The 12,922-nt window shown below is 42.0% G+C and overlaps 1 protein-coding gene and 1 pseudogene across 2 annotated transcripts in view; both read right to left on the reverse strand.

Moving 5' to 3' along the window:
* Positions 1–2,414: 2,414 nt before the first annotated feature.
* The window catches only part of SMS (spermine synthase), an 86,811-nt gene continuing 76,303 nt past the window's right edge, over positions 2,415–12,922 (reverse strand). For both annotated transcript variants that reach the window (XM_037046231.1, XM_037046232.1), the window contains 4 exons: positions 10,044–10,158; positions 8,963–9,042; positions 4,624–4,739; positions 2,415–2,937 (listed from right to left, as the gene is read on the reverse strand). In XM_037046231.1, coding sequence (XP_036902126.1) covers positions 2,898–2,937; positions 4,624–4,739; positions 8,963–9,042; positions 10,044–10,158 — 351 coding nt within the window. In that variant the 3' untranslated portion in view covers positions 2,415–2,897. The remainder of the gene's footprint in view (positions 2,938–4,623; positions 4,740–8,962; positions 9,043–10,043; positions 10,159–12,922) is intronic.
* Positions 5,404–8,757, reverse strand: LOC118987255 (60S ribosomal protein L13-like; annotated as a pseudogene).

The following is a 12,922-nucleotide window of genomic DNA, read 5'->3' on the forward strand; positions in this document are numbered from 1 at the left end:
TCCCTCTCTTTCTCCCTCCCTCCCCCTCTCTAAAAATAAACAATATCTTTTTTAAAAAAATTCAAAAGTAAAAAAAGTGTTTAGAAAGCAATTGAAGGACTTCACCACTTCCAGCAGCACTGCTATAGCGCATCACAGACAAGCCAATGCTATGTAACACCGCTCATGCACCTCCTTCACCTGGTCCCACGAATCATGGGAACAGAATGAAATTTATACATTTATCGAGACAAATGCAAACAATAACTCTAATGCAAAGGAGGGGACTAGCGCACTGTACAGGAAGCAATAGCGCATTTTTAATATCAGCACTGCTCCAGCCCAGTCACATCACCATCAACCACTTTCTGAAAATATTCAATCAGTTTCCGGGTTTTTATCTGCTGATGAGTTGAACAGAACTTAAACTACAGCCATATTTGTCTTGTGTTTTAAAGGGGGGGCTACACGATACTGCAGCTTGTCCTTATTTTATTTTATTATTAATTTTTTAAAAGATTTTATTCATTTAGAGCCCTGGCTGGTGTAGCTCAGTGGACTGACCACGGGCCTGAGAACCAGAGGATCGCGGTTCGATTCCCAGTCAGGGCACATGCCTGGGTTGCAGGCCAGTTCCTTGCAGGCCAACTACCAGCAGGGGATGCACAAAAGGCAACCATACATTGATGTTTCTCTCCCTCTCTCCCTCCCCTCTAAAGATAAATGAATAAAATCTTTTTTTTAAGATTTTATTTATTTATGTTTAGAGGGGAAGGGAAGGAGAGAGGGAAAGAAATATCAATGTATGGTTGCCTTTTGTGCATCCCCTGCTGGGAACTGGCCTGCAACCCAGGCATGTGCCCTGACTGGGAATCGAACCGCGATCATGTGGCTTGCAGGCCTGCGCTCAATCCACTGAGCTACACCAGCCAGGGCTATCCTCATTTTAGATTATAAGGGAGACAATAACACTATAACCATTAAAGTGAAACAGTGCTTACACCTTATCCCATTTCCTTTAAAATGCAGTAAAAGGAGAGGTTGTTTTTAATCATCAGAATTCAGAATCTGCATAACTTTTAAAACAATTACAAAAATGTTCAAAAACAATCAGGCACCGTCCTTTCTCCAATACAAAGTGGGTAGTAAGGTCAGCATTTACCATTATCACCCAAATTAAAAACATTGCTTTCCATGCCATTCTCCCTCCCACCACTACATTCCCCCCTCTCCCCTGAATGCATCCTTCCATGGTCTGGCACAACCTGATCCACCTCATTTCTAACTCTCAGCTCTTGGCAGGACCTGTGTGCCACCATATTCACCAGTGGATTTAGCCCTGGCCTCAAGCTAGTCTTTAAGCATAAAGCCATGCCCACATATTAGTAAATACTATCTCCTGACAGAGGTACTTGGTTTCTCTAAAATGTAAAACATCCAGTTCTAGACACCCCAAACAGTGTTCTAACAGTAGTACTACCATTATTTTTTAATCTTACAGTTTATAGAGCCTTTGTAAAGCATTATAGAAGCATTTGGAGTGTGGTTAGGATTCTCAATGTCCACCAATGCCATTTTTAACTTCTATGCCTAAGAAAAAATATTCGTCGAAAGACAATCTAGCTCCAACATGATTTCAACTCCTATGTTGTTTCTTCTTCCATGCCAATCCAATAAAAGAAGAAAAAAGTAGGCATATACTCATAGTTAAAGACAATCTGCTAGATGAACCTATCTTGGGAAGAGGACTGTTCTAGGTTGCCCCTAACTCTATCTCAAAAGAGACAGTGAATGTTTCATTTTTAATGCTTTGCTTACTGAAAGTTCACCATAAATGAACTCTTTCCATTGATAAGGCAGAAACCTTGTGTGAAAAAGTAACAGAATAACCCAGTGCTATCTAACAATGCACATCAGTACGGCCTTACCTTTGATGTGGGTTGTTTTGCACAAATACACTACACCAAGCTGATAGTTAGAAACATTTCCTTGGGTGAGTTTCAGTTGCTCTTGTTGCAGGCCTCTCTACATACTATCATCTATTTGTGCATCCCAAAATCTTCTAAGCTTCACAGGAGTGATCCAAAATGATCATTATTTCCACATCTAACACACCAGTAAGAGGGGGAACAGAAATAAATGTGTGACTTTCAACTTTACAGTGAGGCCAAATCTTTCCTTCTCCTCGGGTCACTTTTATAATGAACCATTGGTGAATGGAATAGGTTGTGTGTATCATTTACCAGAATGGTAGGTGGAAGTCATTACTACTGTTCAAGAAAGGGCCTAAGGCCATCCTGTTGTAAAGAAGATAAATGGTACCAAGTGACAGAAAGAGAACTGAAAAAAGACCAGGAGACACCTCTGTACTGTGTGGTGTGGTCAGAAGATAGAAAGAGGGGACCTAACTGAAATAAAAGAACTGACACATGAAATTTCTCATTTGTAATTTTAATCAAAGCATTTCTAATTATTTTGTAACTTTCGTGTAAGCACCAAATTTTAATCATCTAAGTCAATTTTGGGGGAAAGAAACACCAGCAAGAACTCCCCTCCAGAACAAAGCAATGATGTTCATTCTTCCAAACAACCAAGTTCAAAGTCTACGAAAATAAAAACAAAACCAGCCCACACAGGGGAGGAAAACAAGCAGTGAAAATCACATTCTAGGGGTTCAGTGCATTGAGCGGCCTTTTGCTATGCTATCTAATCATCCTTCAGTTGACTTTCAAAAAATAACACCCTAGTTCATCAAAATATACATTTTCCATTTGCCTTTTTAAATTAAAAATAATAATTAAACAAGAAAACTTGGGAGGGATTCACAATCAATTGCCTGCCTTGTTTGGATGTCGTGTACAGCGCATGGTGCTCAGGAAGGCTATTCGTAAGCACACATGATTAGGGGCAGCTGATCTTCACGGTGTCGCTTTCTTCCACACGGTGTAAAACACCCACCTGGACACGGGGTCAAGGAGTTAAGAGCAGATCATTCAAAGAACAAGCATCTTAAAATGTGTTTGCTGGCCTACAGACTGAAGAATTGAGAGTTTCATAGCGTAACAGCAGTGATGTTCAACCTTTTTTATCTCACGGCACACATAAATTACCGAAATTGTGCGGTGCACCAAAAAAATATGTATTTCCGGCTGATCTGCCCCAAAATTCGTGTAACTTTGATTCATTCACACCAAACGGCTCTTGTGTTGGCCGCTGTCATTTTTTTTTTTTACTTGACAACCTAAGGGAAAAGAAAAGAGGTTGTTGCCCGTGACTAAATAGTCAGGTCTTGCCCATTTAAAAAATTCTCATAGCACAGCGGTTAAAAATCACTGGCTTATTGTGACAATGAGAACGAAGGCCTCTGAAATACCCACTTTGCAGCCTGGACACTCACTGCCTGTGAAACTGGAGTGCAGGAAGCAAACATAAAAAAAAGGCTAAAGGCATGCACACATCCTCTCAGTAACAGTGCTGCTTTCACGATCTCCTAAGATGTTTTAGCGAATTCATACAAGAAGGGTAAGCGGGAGAGGCCAAAAAACAAGAGGGTGGCGAGAAATGGGGTGGCGGGAATGCAGGAGGTGGGAGGGGAAGGCAAAAAAGGGTGGAAGGAGGGACAAGAGCTGAAGGCAAGTCGCAGGACCAAAGACCCCTTTGCCAAATGTTATCAACTGATTTCTAAAGTCTGTCCACAGATAAGCACAGACCTGACTCTAAAAATTGCTCTGGAGAGGAACTCCGATGAAGGGGAACAGTTGGTAAGGGGAGAGAGAGGTGTCTAAGTTTGCTACATGCCAAGGAAGAACATGGCCAGGGGGAAAGCACACAGCACTCAACTCACCCCAGGGAGGACCCTGGGGTCAGTGGTGGGGTTACTGCCAGGGCTCTGCAGGCCAACAGCAGTCACAGGAACCTGCCACCTCAAAAAAGGAAGCTTTGGTTCGCAGAATATAGTCTTTTGGAAGGAGGAAACGCCCTATAAATTTCTAATGACAGTGCTCATTCTGGTTTTCCCCTGGTTCTTTTCTTATTTTCTTATGTCTCTAGATTAACTTCACTAAGTAACAGTAACAGAGATCAACATTATCTTTGAGACCACCAGCATTATTTTTAGCTCTCAATTTCTACTGCAAATCAGAATCGAGAAGTGTGGAAACTAATATTAAAGTAAGATCATCTTGATATAAAAGTTGAACGCATGCCTTCAGTCTTTTTGCCTGTTACAGCTGGGGTGGTGTCTTACTCTAGGGCTTCTGAAGCTTAAAGTGCCTACCAATCCCCTGTAGGGCTGCTAAAGGCAGGCCACCTCCAGCTTTTGCCATTGGGCAGCAGTATGGGTGTGGCCTAAGAATTTGCATGTCTAATTAGTTCCCAGAGGAGGCAGCAGGCCTGGAGACTGCCTGCAACAACCAGTTAAAATCACCTGGGAAGCTGTGGCAGGCCACACCCCAGAATCTGAGGGCGGGATCCAGGAATCAGTCAGTACTGCTTTAAACTCCCAGAGGATTCCAATGTACAGCCAAGTTTGAAAACTGGGGCCTTATATAATATACTAAAGAGTGATTTTTTTTTAATGTTACACTGGCATGGGATTCACTTGGTGTTCTGATCTGGCAACACAATGATACGGTCAAAGGATACAATTCCAAGTATGAAGGGACACAGACGATCTCCTTTGAGAACTCCACAGGACAATACAGGTGCCCGAGCTGTTCTTCATAGAGTGACAGGGCTTCAGTCAAATTGACACAGTTCCCCTAAATCAAAGAGAGGAAAGCAAACAATAGGGTACTTGAGTCCACGGAGGGTCCCACTCATTTGAAGGTCACTAATAAATGAGAACAATTCTAGCTTCAGATAAAAGTTCACCTTTGAAAATGGGATAAGGTTTCTATCCTTTCATAAACGGCCCTGAGTTCTATTTATAGATCCATTGGCTCATTATCCTTCTACCTCATTTACCAAGCCATTTCAAATGATTAGAGTATGAAGCAATGGAAAACAGTGAGACCAATTTCTCATTAGTGACACAGCCATTGTATCAACACTATGCAATTAGCAAAGATTCATACACATAAGCCATTCGAAATAAGTTTCCCAGTAGTCACCACTGCACTGAAAATAATGTATCAAAGAGAGGTAATAGTCTTGATTTCCAGAATAGCTTAAACTATGACCCTCATATAAAGTCTAAGATAACCAGCACAGAACTATAGTCACACCCCTCACACTTTCCCCCAAATCTCATTTCAGGCAAAAGAGAACTAAAGTCTATTTGGGACACAGGGACTAAGGATATTGCCCAGTTCTGCTCCCCATCAAGCATTCTCTCCTGACCTCATTGTTCTTTTGTCCCTTTTTTGCCTCCACTGACCTGCTTCCCCAGCACATCAGGGTGGTCAGTGAGATATAGAGGATATCTGCCTTGGGAATACTGGGAAAGGTATTTTTTATTCTGGACAATCAAGGAAAATCAACAACCCACCCGTTCAACTTTCTTCTAGCCTATAACCTAGATGTAACATTTGGAGCTGCAGCAGCCACTCTGTGTCAATGAGGTAAAAATAGTAAACAGAATCAGAGATGCTGACCAAAAGTCATAGTAAACTGGCTGAATGTACACCACTTCTGCCTGGTTCTACAGCTCTGCTTCTCAATCCCCTTTTTTTAAATCACAAGTTGCCAACGGCAGTTTTTCTTTTTAACATCCTGTTCTGCAGCTTCCTTGACTCTTTCTGCCCGGATGCCAAAGAGTTGGACTTTGGCACGGGCCTTGCAAAGACTGGCAAATGTCTTGAAGTTCTCCTCCTCTACAATGACCCCAGCTGTCTTCTTGCAGACATTCCACGTGGGCGTGACTGGTCCTGTCAGCTGGGTGGCCAACTTGAGTTCTTCAACAGAACTCTCTCCCTTCTTGGGGTCCTAGGGCTGCCTGGGGAAGAGGATGAGCTTGGAGCAGTACTCCTTCAGCTACTGCAGGATAGCCTGGAGGAATGTGTTCCATCTCCCTCCAAGCTGAAGGAGTACATTTTTTCTGGATGCCAGCCATCTTTAACTCCTCCACACTGAAGCCCGTCAGCTCCCAGTTTGGTGTGGTACCTCCCCTCACTGTGGGGCATCTCACTATGGGTCAAAGGGGTCCTGACACAAGGTGTGCTCTGATTGGCCACATATCTCCCAAGCGTGCTACTGGTCAAACCATGTGGCAACATGCAGCTGCCAGTCCTGTGGAACTGGGGCCTCAGGATCATGCCATTTCAGCAGCGCGCTATGGCTGCTGCCTACAGGCCTTCTCTGAAGGAGAACTGCCACCAGAAAGCAGTGGTTCTCAATCTTTAATGTACATGTGAACCATAGGTGATCGTGCTAAAATACCAACTGTCATTCAGTAGACTGGGGGTAGAGTCTATCATTTTAGCAAAATTGAGCCTTCATAATGGATTTAAAAAACCAGATGTGCATTCGATGCCACCTATTTTCTTTTAACCACTGAAGATCTTAACATTCAAAGGGCTAATGCATATACGGGCTGATGCTATTTCTTTCGAAGAACTCCACTATCAATTTGCCTCAAAATAGCCAAGCACAATGTAAGATGAAAATTATTCACGAATAAAGACAGTTCGTGATGTAAGCATTTTCGAGGCTGGTATTTCAAAACCAACCAACCAGCCAGCCAGCCACGGGCAGGTGGGTACACAGAACTATTCTGAGAGCGGGTCTTGGCGGTTTTATCTTTGCACATTTGCTCAACATGACGTCGTCCTTCAGTGCCAGCCAATTTAGTAACCCATCATTCTAGGGTCCTACAGTGGGGGTTTGGCCAAAGTACCCTTGGCCAGCATATAATTTGGTTTCAACATCAAGTTCACCATGAGAGCATATAAACACCACACATGTAATTTAAGCCTCACAAATAGAAAACATCGCCTGGCTATTTTTAGAGCACATCACCACTGGGGAAGCTGCAGAACGGAAATGCCACCAAGGTGCATGGCTCCATGATTTCCCTTGCCATCCTAAAATTGACACCACACTCTCTCTTGAGAGAGGGCACATGGGAGGACCTCCTTACAGACAATGTGGTAAGGAAACAGGATACTTTCAATTTGTTCTTCCCCAACCCTGTCAAAAAGCAGTTTAAAAAAAGGGGGAAGGGAAAAACCCCACCACAAATAGAGACCTACCCAAAAAAGTAATGCATTCCACTTTCTTGTGTACCTAAATAACCATGTTTCTTTCTTCTTTTCTTAAGAAAGGTACAGGGGAAACACAGAACAAAAATCAAATAGCAAAAAATTAAGCACTTATTAAGGATGAGAGAAAAGGAATAATGGGGCAAGGAGGAGAGCACTTTGAGAAGGTAAATCCCAATTCAGTAGCTTTGGTTCTACAAAGCTCTCCTCGCCCCATGTTAGGTGTGAATACGTGACATTTGGTTTTTTACTTTAAATCTCTGTATTGCTTGTATCTTTTAAATTTAAGTTACCATGTATTACTTCTGTAATGTAAAAATAAGCTCCAGAAGAATAAATCCTTAAGGACACCATTTTTATCAAGTTCAAAATTAAGGAAAGCTAAACAATATTATGATTTGGCATATCACACATATATGAAACATCTATAAAGAACGGCACAGAAATTTTTAAAAAAACACTAAAGGTGGGTGGCTTTCAGGAGGTGGGCAGATCAGGGAGGAAGGTAGATGTGTCAATGGTACTGGTAATGCCCAATTCTCAAGCTAAGGGGAGTCAGGGGTTTGCTAATAGTCTGCATCATAATTTACATGAATGTCACATACATTATCAAATAGCCCAGTTTTAAAGGGAAGAGAAAGGAGGTCAAGACCTGGGATCTGGCTCATAGTCTCATGAAAGCAATTCTTTCCCAGATTCAAATTCAAACTCCCCCACGCAGCAGAACTCAGTTTCAACACTCCGCGATGCCTTCGCCAGCTTTGTGGCACAACGACAAGGTCATCTTCAAGCAGCCACAAGGACATTATACACTCGCTCCTGTGATGCAAGCAATTTTAAGCAGAATGTCTAGCTTCTGTCAATCACCAAGCCACGGGCCATACAGCACTTTCAGAACATCTTTAACCTTACTCCAGTTCTAAGAGACACACTTGGGAAAGGGAAGTGGGTGTAAATCAAGGGTGTCTTCTGAGCACATCACCTGACAGTTTAAAAAAACACAGCGCCATGGCAACCACAGCAGTACATCCAGCATCAATGCACTCTGTGCTGTTGACTGGACCACTCCTTCTTCAAAGGCCTACGCCTCCCCAGTCTGTAGGAATGAACCGTGTGGGTCTGGGTATGATCAAGGGAGGCTGCCTGAGGTCTCCAGCTGTAATGAATGCAAGGACAAGAAACATGTCCAATACATCTTTTGGACAATTCTTGGAAACTAACACAGCCCTGAGCATAGAATGTGCTTTATGATAAAAGTCAGGTGGCCAAGACAAGTTTTATCAAAGCCTGAGCCATTAATATTTAAGGAACGGGCTGTGGTGATCTGTTAAGGAAGTGTTTTTATCACTCCACCATACTGAGATAGCAGGTCCCCAAGAGGGCTGTCTACCAGGTTAATATTCTCAACAAGAGAAAACGGTCACACTTTCTTGCTAATTTCACTTGTGAATATTCCCCAACTCACGGATTTGGGTTGCTTTTACAAGAATAAGCTGACTCTGTCTGAGCAGGTTTCATGTAGATTGCCTACCAATGGAAAAATCACAGTCTGTGTCTCCATCTCCTGGTAGCAGCTCATACTACAGCCAAAGCTCAAGGCTGACAAATCAGGAAGATTAAGGTAACAAGACACAACAGAACTGATTCATTCCAATAGATGACCAGTTGGCTATTTTCAAACTTAGTGCTACAAAGAGCATAATTAGGCTGCTCTATGCTTTCTCATTTTAAAACAGAAAATGGTTATTGAGAGTTTGGGGGGAAGAACGGTTAAGTAGACTAACCTGTGTAAAATATTTCCCGTCCTGTTTCAGTACTTTCATGGAGAGGTCAAGAATCAGTCTGAGGAACTCCCATGTGGAATCTGAATTTTAGAAAAATTAAGTTTTAGAAATACAGATCTGCATGCATCAGAAACAATAGCTAAAAATCACACAAATTAATACTCAACAATAAATAAAATGAGCCATGAGTTCAAGACAATATTTGGGAGCTTATTAATAATGTACTGTCATTTGTGAATATGTAAATTCATATTTATATGTATGTGCACATATGTGTATTGGCTTACACACATATGTGCACATATACAAGTAGGTCAAAAGCAAATGTGCATGGCCCTGACTGGGATGGGTCAGTAGCCTGGGCATTGTCCCACAAACTGAAAAGTTGCCAGTTTGATTCCCAGTCAGGGCACATGCCTGGGTTGTGGGCAGGTCCCTGGTTAGGGGCGTGCAAGAAGCAACCAACTGATGATTCTCTCTCACATCCATGGTCCCTCCTCTCCTTTCCCCTCTCTCTAAAAATAAATAAGATCTTTTAAAAAACTCTTTAGAAAAGCAAACATGCATCTCTTTAAGTAAGGGGGAAAGCAGCAACACCCCAAGAATGAAACTGCAAGGGTCATCGGGTAGGGACCCAGTGTGCAAACTCAGCAGGAAGACACGGTTACATAAAAATCATTAACACTGACACCCCAACCCAGCAGTCATTTCGAGTGTCTGCTTACAGCAGGGAATTGCCTCTCGTGTTGCTTACGCAGGTCTCCAGTTTGTCCCACTACACGTTAAAGCTCACATAATGCAAATAAATTCTCAAACAACCTAATGTCTTAAAAATATGATTATGACTCATTTTATTTCCTGTTTGTTTCAAGCGACTCGGTTAATCTGATCATTTAGGGGCAGGACAGGATTTGACCAAAGCCAAATACAACCCATCTTTCCACTACAGACAGACCTCAGTTTGCCTTTAGAAAATGAAGGAACTTAATGAGATAATCTCTAAGATTCTTTCATTCTCACATGGTGCCCAGAAAAACATTTCCATGAACATTATTTTCGGTAAAAACAAAACAAAATCTACCTTCTTCCGGAGATGTGGAGATTGGAACAGCTGTCAAATCATTAATCACATAATCAAACTCTCTCCCTTCTTTGGCGTACCTCTTCAGTACTGGAATACAGTCCTCTACTAGAACCTTCCAGAAAGAACAGGAATAGATGTGGGTGAGCCAATACATGTGGAAGTAGTTAAACACTTGAAGAGGAAAGGGGGAAATGCAAGCTGGGGCTGACAATCCAGGGCACCTAACCACACGAACAAAAAGGACTTCCACCCATGCCTGTAAGAGCTAAAATTCAGTACTTAGTACATGCTTTTGTGTGCCTTCTCATTTAATCTAAACAACTCTCCAGGACTATTATTATCCATACTTTACAAATAGAGAAAACCAACCTGTGGGCTTACAAAGCTTGCCCAAGGGCACCCAATAAAAGAGCCGAGAAGTACACCTAGAGCTATCAACCAGGTTCACGATCTTAACCCTAATCTAATAATATTGCCTCTCCTCCCATCTGTATTTTCTTCTACACGAAGAACTGAATAACTTTGTTGTCTATTGACGTATTTTTGCATCACACTCCGAACTCTTTTTCTTATTGTTGTTCAAGTACAGATGTCTCCATTTCCCCCCCAACCAAAACCTCCAAACTCTTAACGTATGGTTTTCCAATTGCCTCTAATGCTTTCAAGTACTGCTGGGAATGAATAAAGCCATATCATAAGTACCAGCTCCCAAAGCAGAGTTATTGGTGAGGGAAGCACAGCAGTTAAGAGGTGGAACTCTCACACACACCTTTTACAGTAAATTCAGGAACTAAGCTTGGGGTTTGCTTTGTCTTTGGAGTACTAAAGCCTATATGCTGAGGAACCATCTGGTTCTGGGCAGGAGTCATTCCCTTTGTCTTTTATTTTTCTACCCACGAAATGCATGTTTATGTACAAAAATCACACGTAATAAAATAGAAACCAAACTTTACCACAATTCCCTAAAATAATCTATTCCAGCCCTGGCTGGTGTAGCTCAGTGGATTGAGCTTGGGCTGTGAACCAAAGGGTCGCAGATTCGATTCCCAGTCAGGGCACATGCCTGGGTTGCAGGCCGGGTCCCCAGTGCTGGCCATGTGAGAGGCAACCACACACTGATATTTCTCTCCCTCTCTTTCTCCCTCCCTTCCCCTCTAATAAATAAATGAAACCTTTTTAAAAAATATTTTATTTATTTTTATTTATCTTTAGAGGGGAAGGGAAGGAGAGAGGGAGAGAAATATCAATGTATGGTTGCCTCTCGTGCGTCCCCTGCCGGGAACCGGGAACAGGCCTGCAACCCAGGCATGTGCCCTGACTGGGAATCGAACTGCAATCGTGTGGTTTGCAGGCCCGTGCTCAAGCCACTGAGCTACACCAGCCAGGGCAATAAATAAAATCTTTTAAAAAATAATCTATTCCACATTTTTTCTATCAATGTTTCTACACATATCTTCAAAGTCACATATTTTTAAAATAACTGAATCCTACTGTCCTAATATTTTATAATGACCTTCACTTACACCATTCAGACACAACCATGCAAAGACACAGAAGCCACTCACATCCGAGTTGTGAGCGTAAAAAATCTGAGCGTATATGATGGGACTGATAAGTCGATTAAATCGACTTATCAATCCCATCATATACGCTCAGATTTTTTTCCCTTATGCTCATAACAGATTCTTAGAAACACTCACCTACAAATAAACACAAGTGCTTGTTCTGTTGCAAAACTAGGGTCACACACCTTGTTCTGAACTTGGGAATATTTACCTAACACCAAGTAATGATGTTTGTAAAAACTGTACAGTTCCACTGAAAAGGTTCTATACTTATCATCTTCAGGCCTTTGCGTCTACAAACACAGTCATAACAAACCTTCTTAGATGTGTTTCTGTGTGTGGGCTGGATCCGCGAACATCGGATTGCAAGACGAAGGCACAAGTATTTGAGTTTTTATGGCACTTCACACTCCAACCAACAATGCATGCAAGCAACCTTCATCCAACCCAGCACTAGATGTTGCTTCTCTTCTTCTATTTTTGTCAAATCCCTTGCTAACATTTTCACACGAACTTCCTAAGCCACCAACAGGGGCACACGTCTTGTAAGTTTACAGGTTATTTGACTTCCACATTCTGAGAAGTGCCAGTTCATACCCTTACTACCTTCTCCTGTGTAGTTAATTTTAAAATTTAAGGTGCAGGGGCTCTTTGTATTATTAAAGGGATTCAACTCCCTGCCATGTTTGTCGGCAGCATTGTTTTCAGTCTGCCTTTGGCTTTGAGTGTGTCATCCTTACAGTCTGAGGTTCTTGTCCTTCCTTTAAATTTAAAAGTTTCCCAACTCCTACATTTTCCTGAATGTGTTTGTTTTTATATCTAGAACCTAAACCATCTGAAATTCCTTTCTCTGTGGCTTTTAGGGTTAGTTAACTTTGCTCTCATACAGATGGACAGCCCATTATGCCAATATCATTCGTTAAATCAACTAAATCTTCTTTTCCTACGTGAAATAATTAATCGGGTGAAGGATCAGAGCAAAGAAATGGAGTCAGTATGATGGTCAAGCTGCTAAATTATTTTTAAAATGTAGGCCGAGGCATGAAGAAACGATTCTCTTCTTTCTTGCCTTAACAAGCCTGAGAACTTAAACTTCTGAACTTTCCAGGCCTCCATCAATGCCTGGATGCACATCTAGTTGCACGTCAATGCTTGGACATCCGTCAGACCCCCAGATGACCATCTGAATGACCTTAAGAAACCACTGTACTGTCCAGATTGCCGGCCATCTGAGGCTTACTAGCCTGGACCAATCAATGGGCTAAGATGCAGGATTGATTCTTCTCAAGAATGTACTTCTTTACTGTAAAA

This window comes from Sturnira hondurensis, unplaced genomic scaffold (genome assembly GCF_014824575.4).
Source record: "Sturnira hondurensis isolate 20B ecotype Veracruz unplaced genomic scaffold, ASM1482457v3 Scaffold0005220, whole genome shotgun sequence".
NCBI lineage: Eukaryota > Metazoa > Chordata > Mammalia > Chiroptera > Phyllostomidae > Sturnira > Sturnira hondurensis.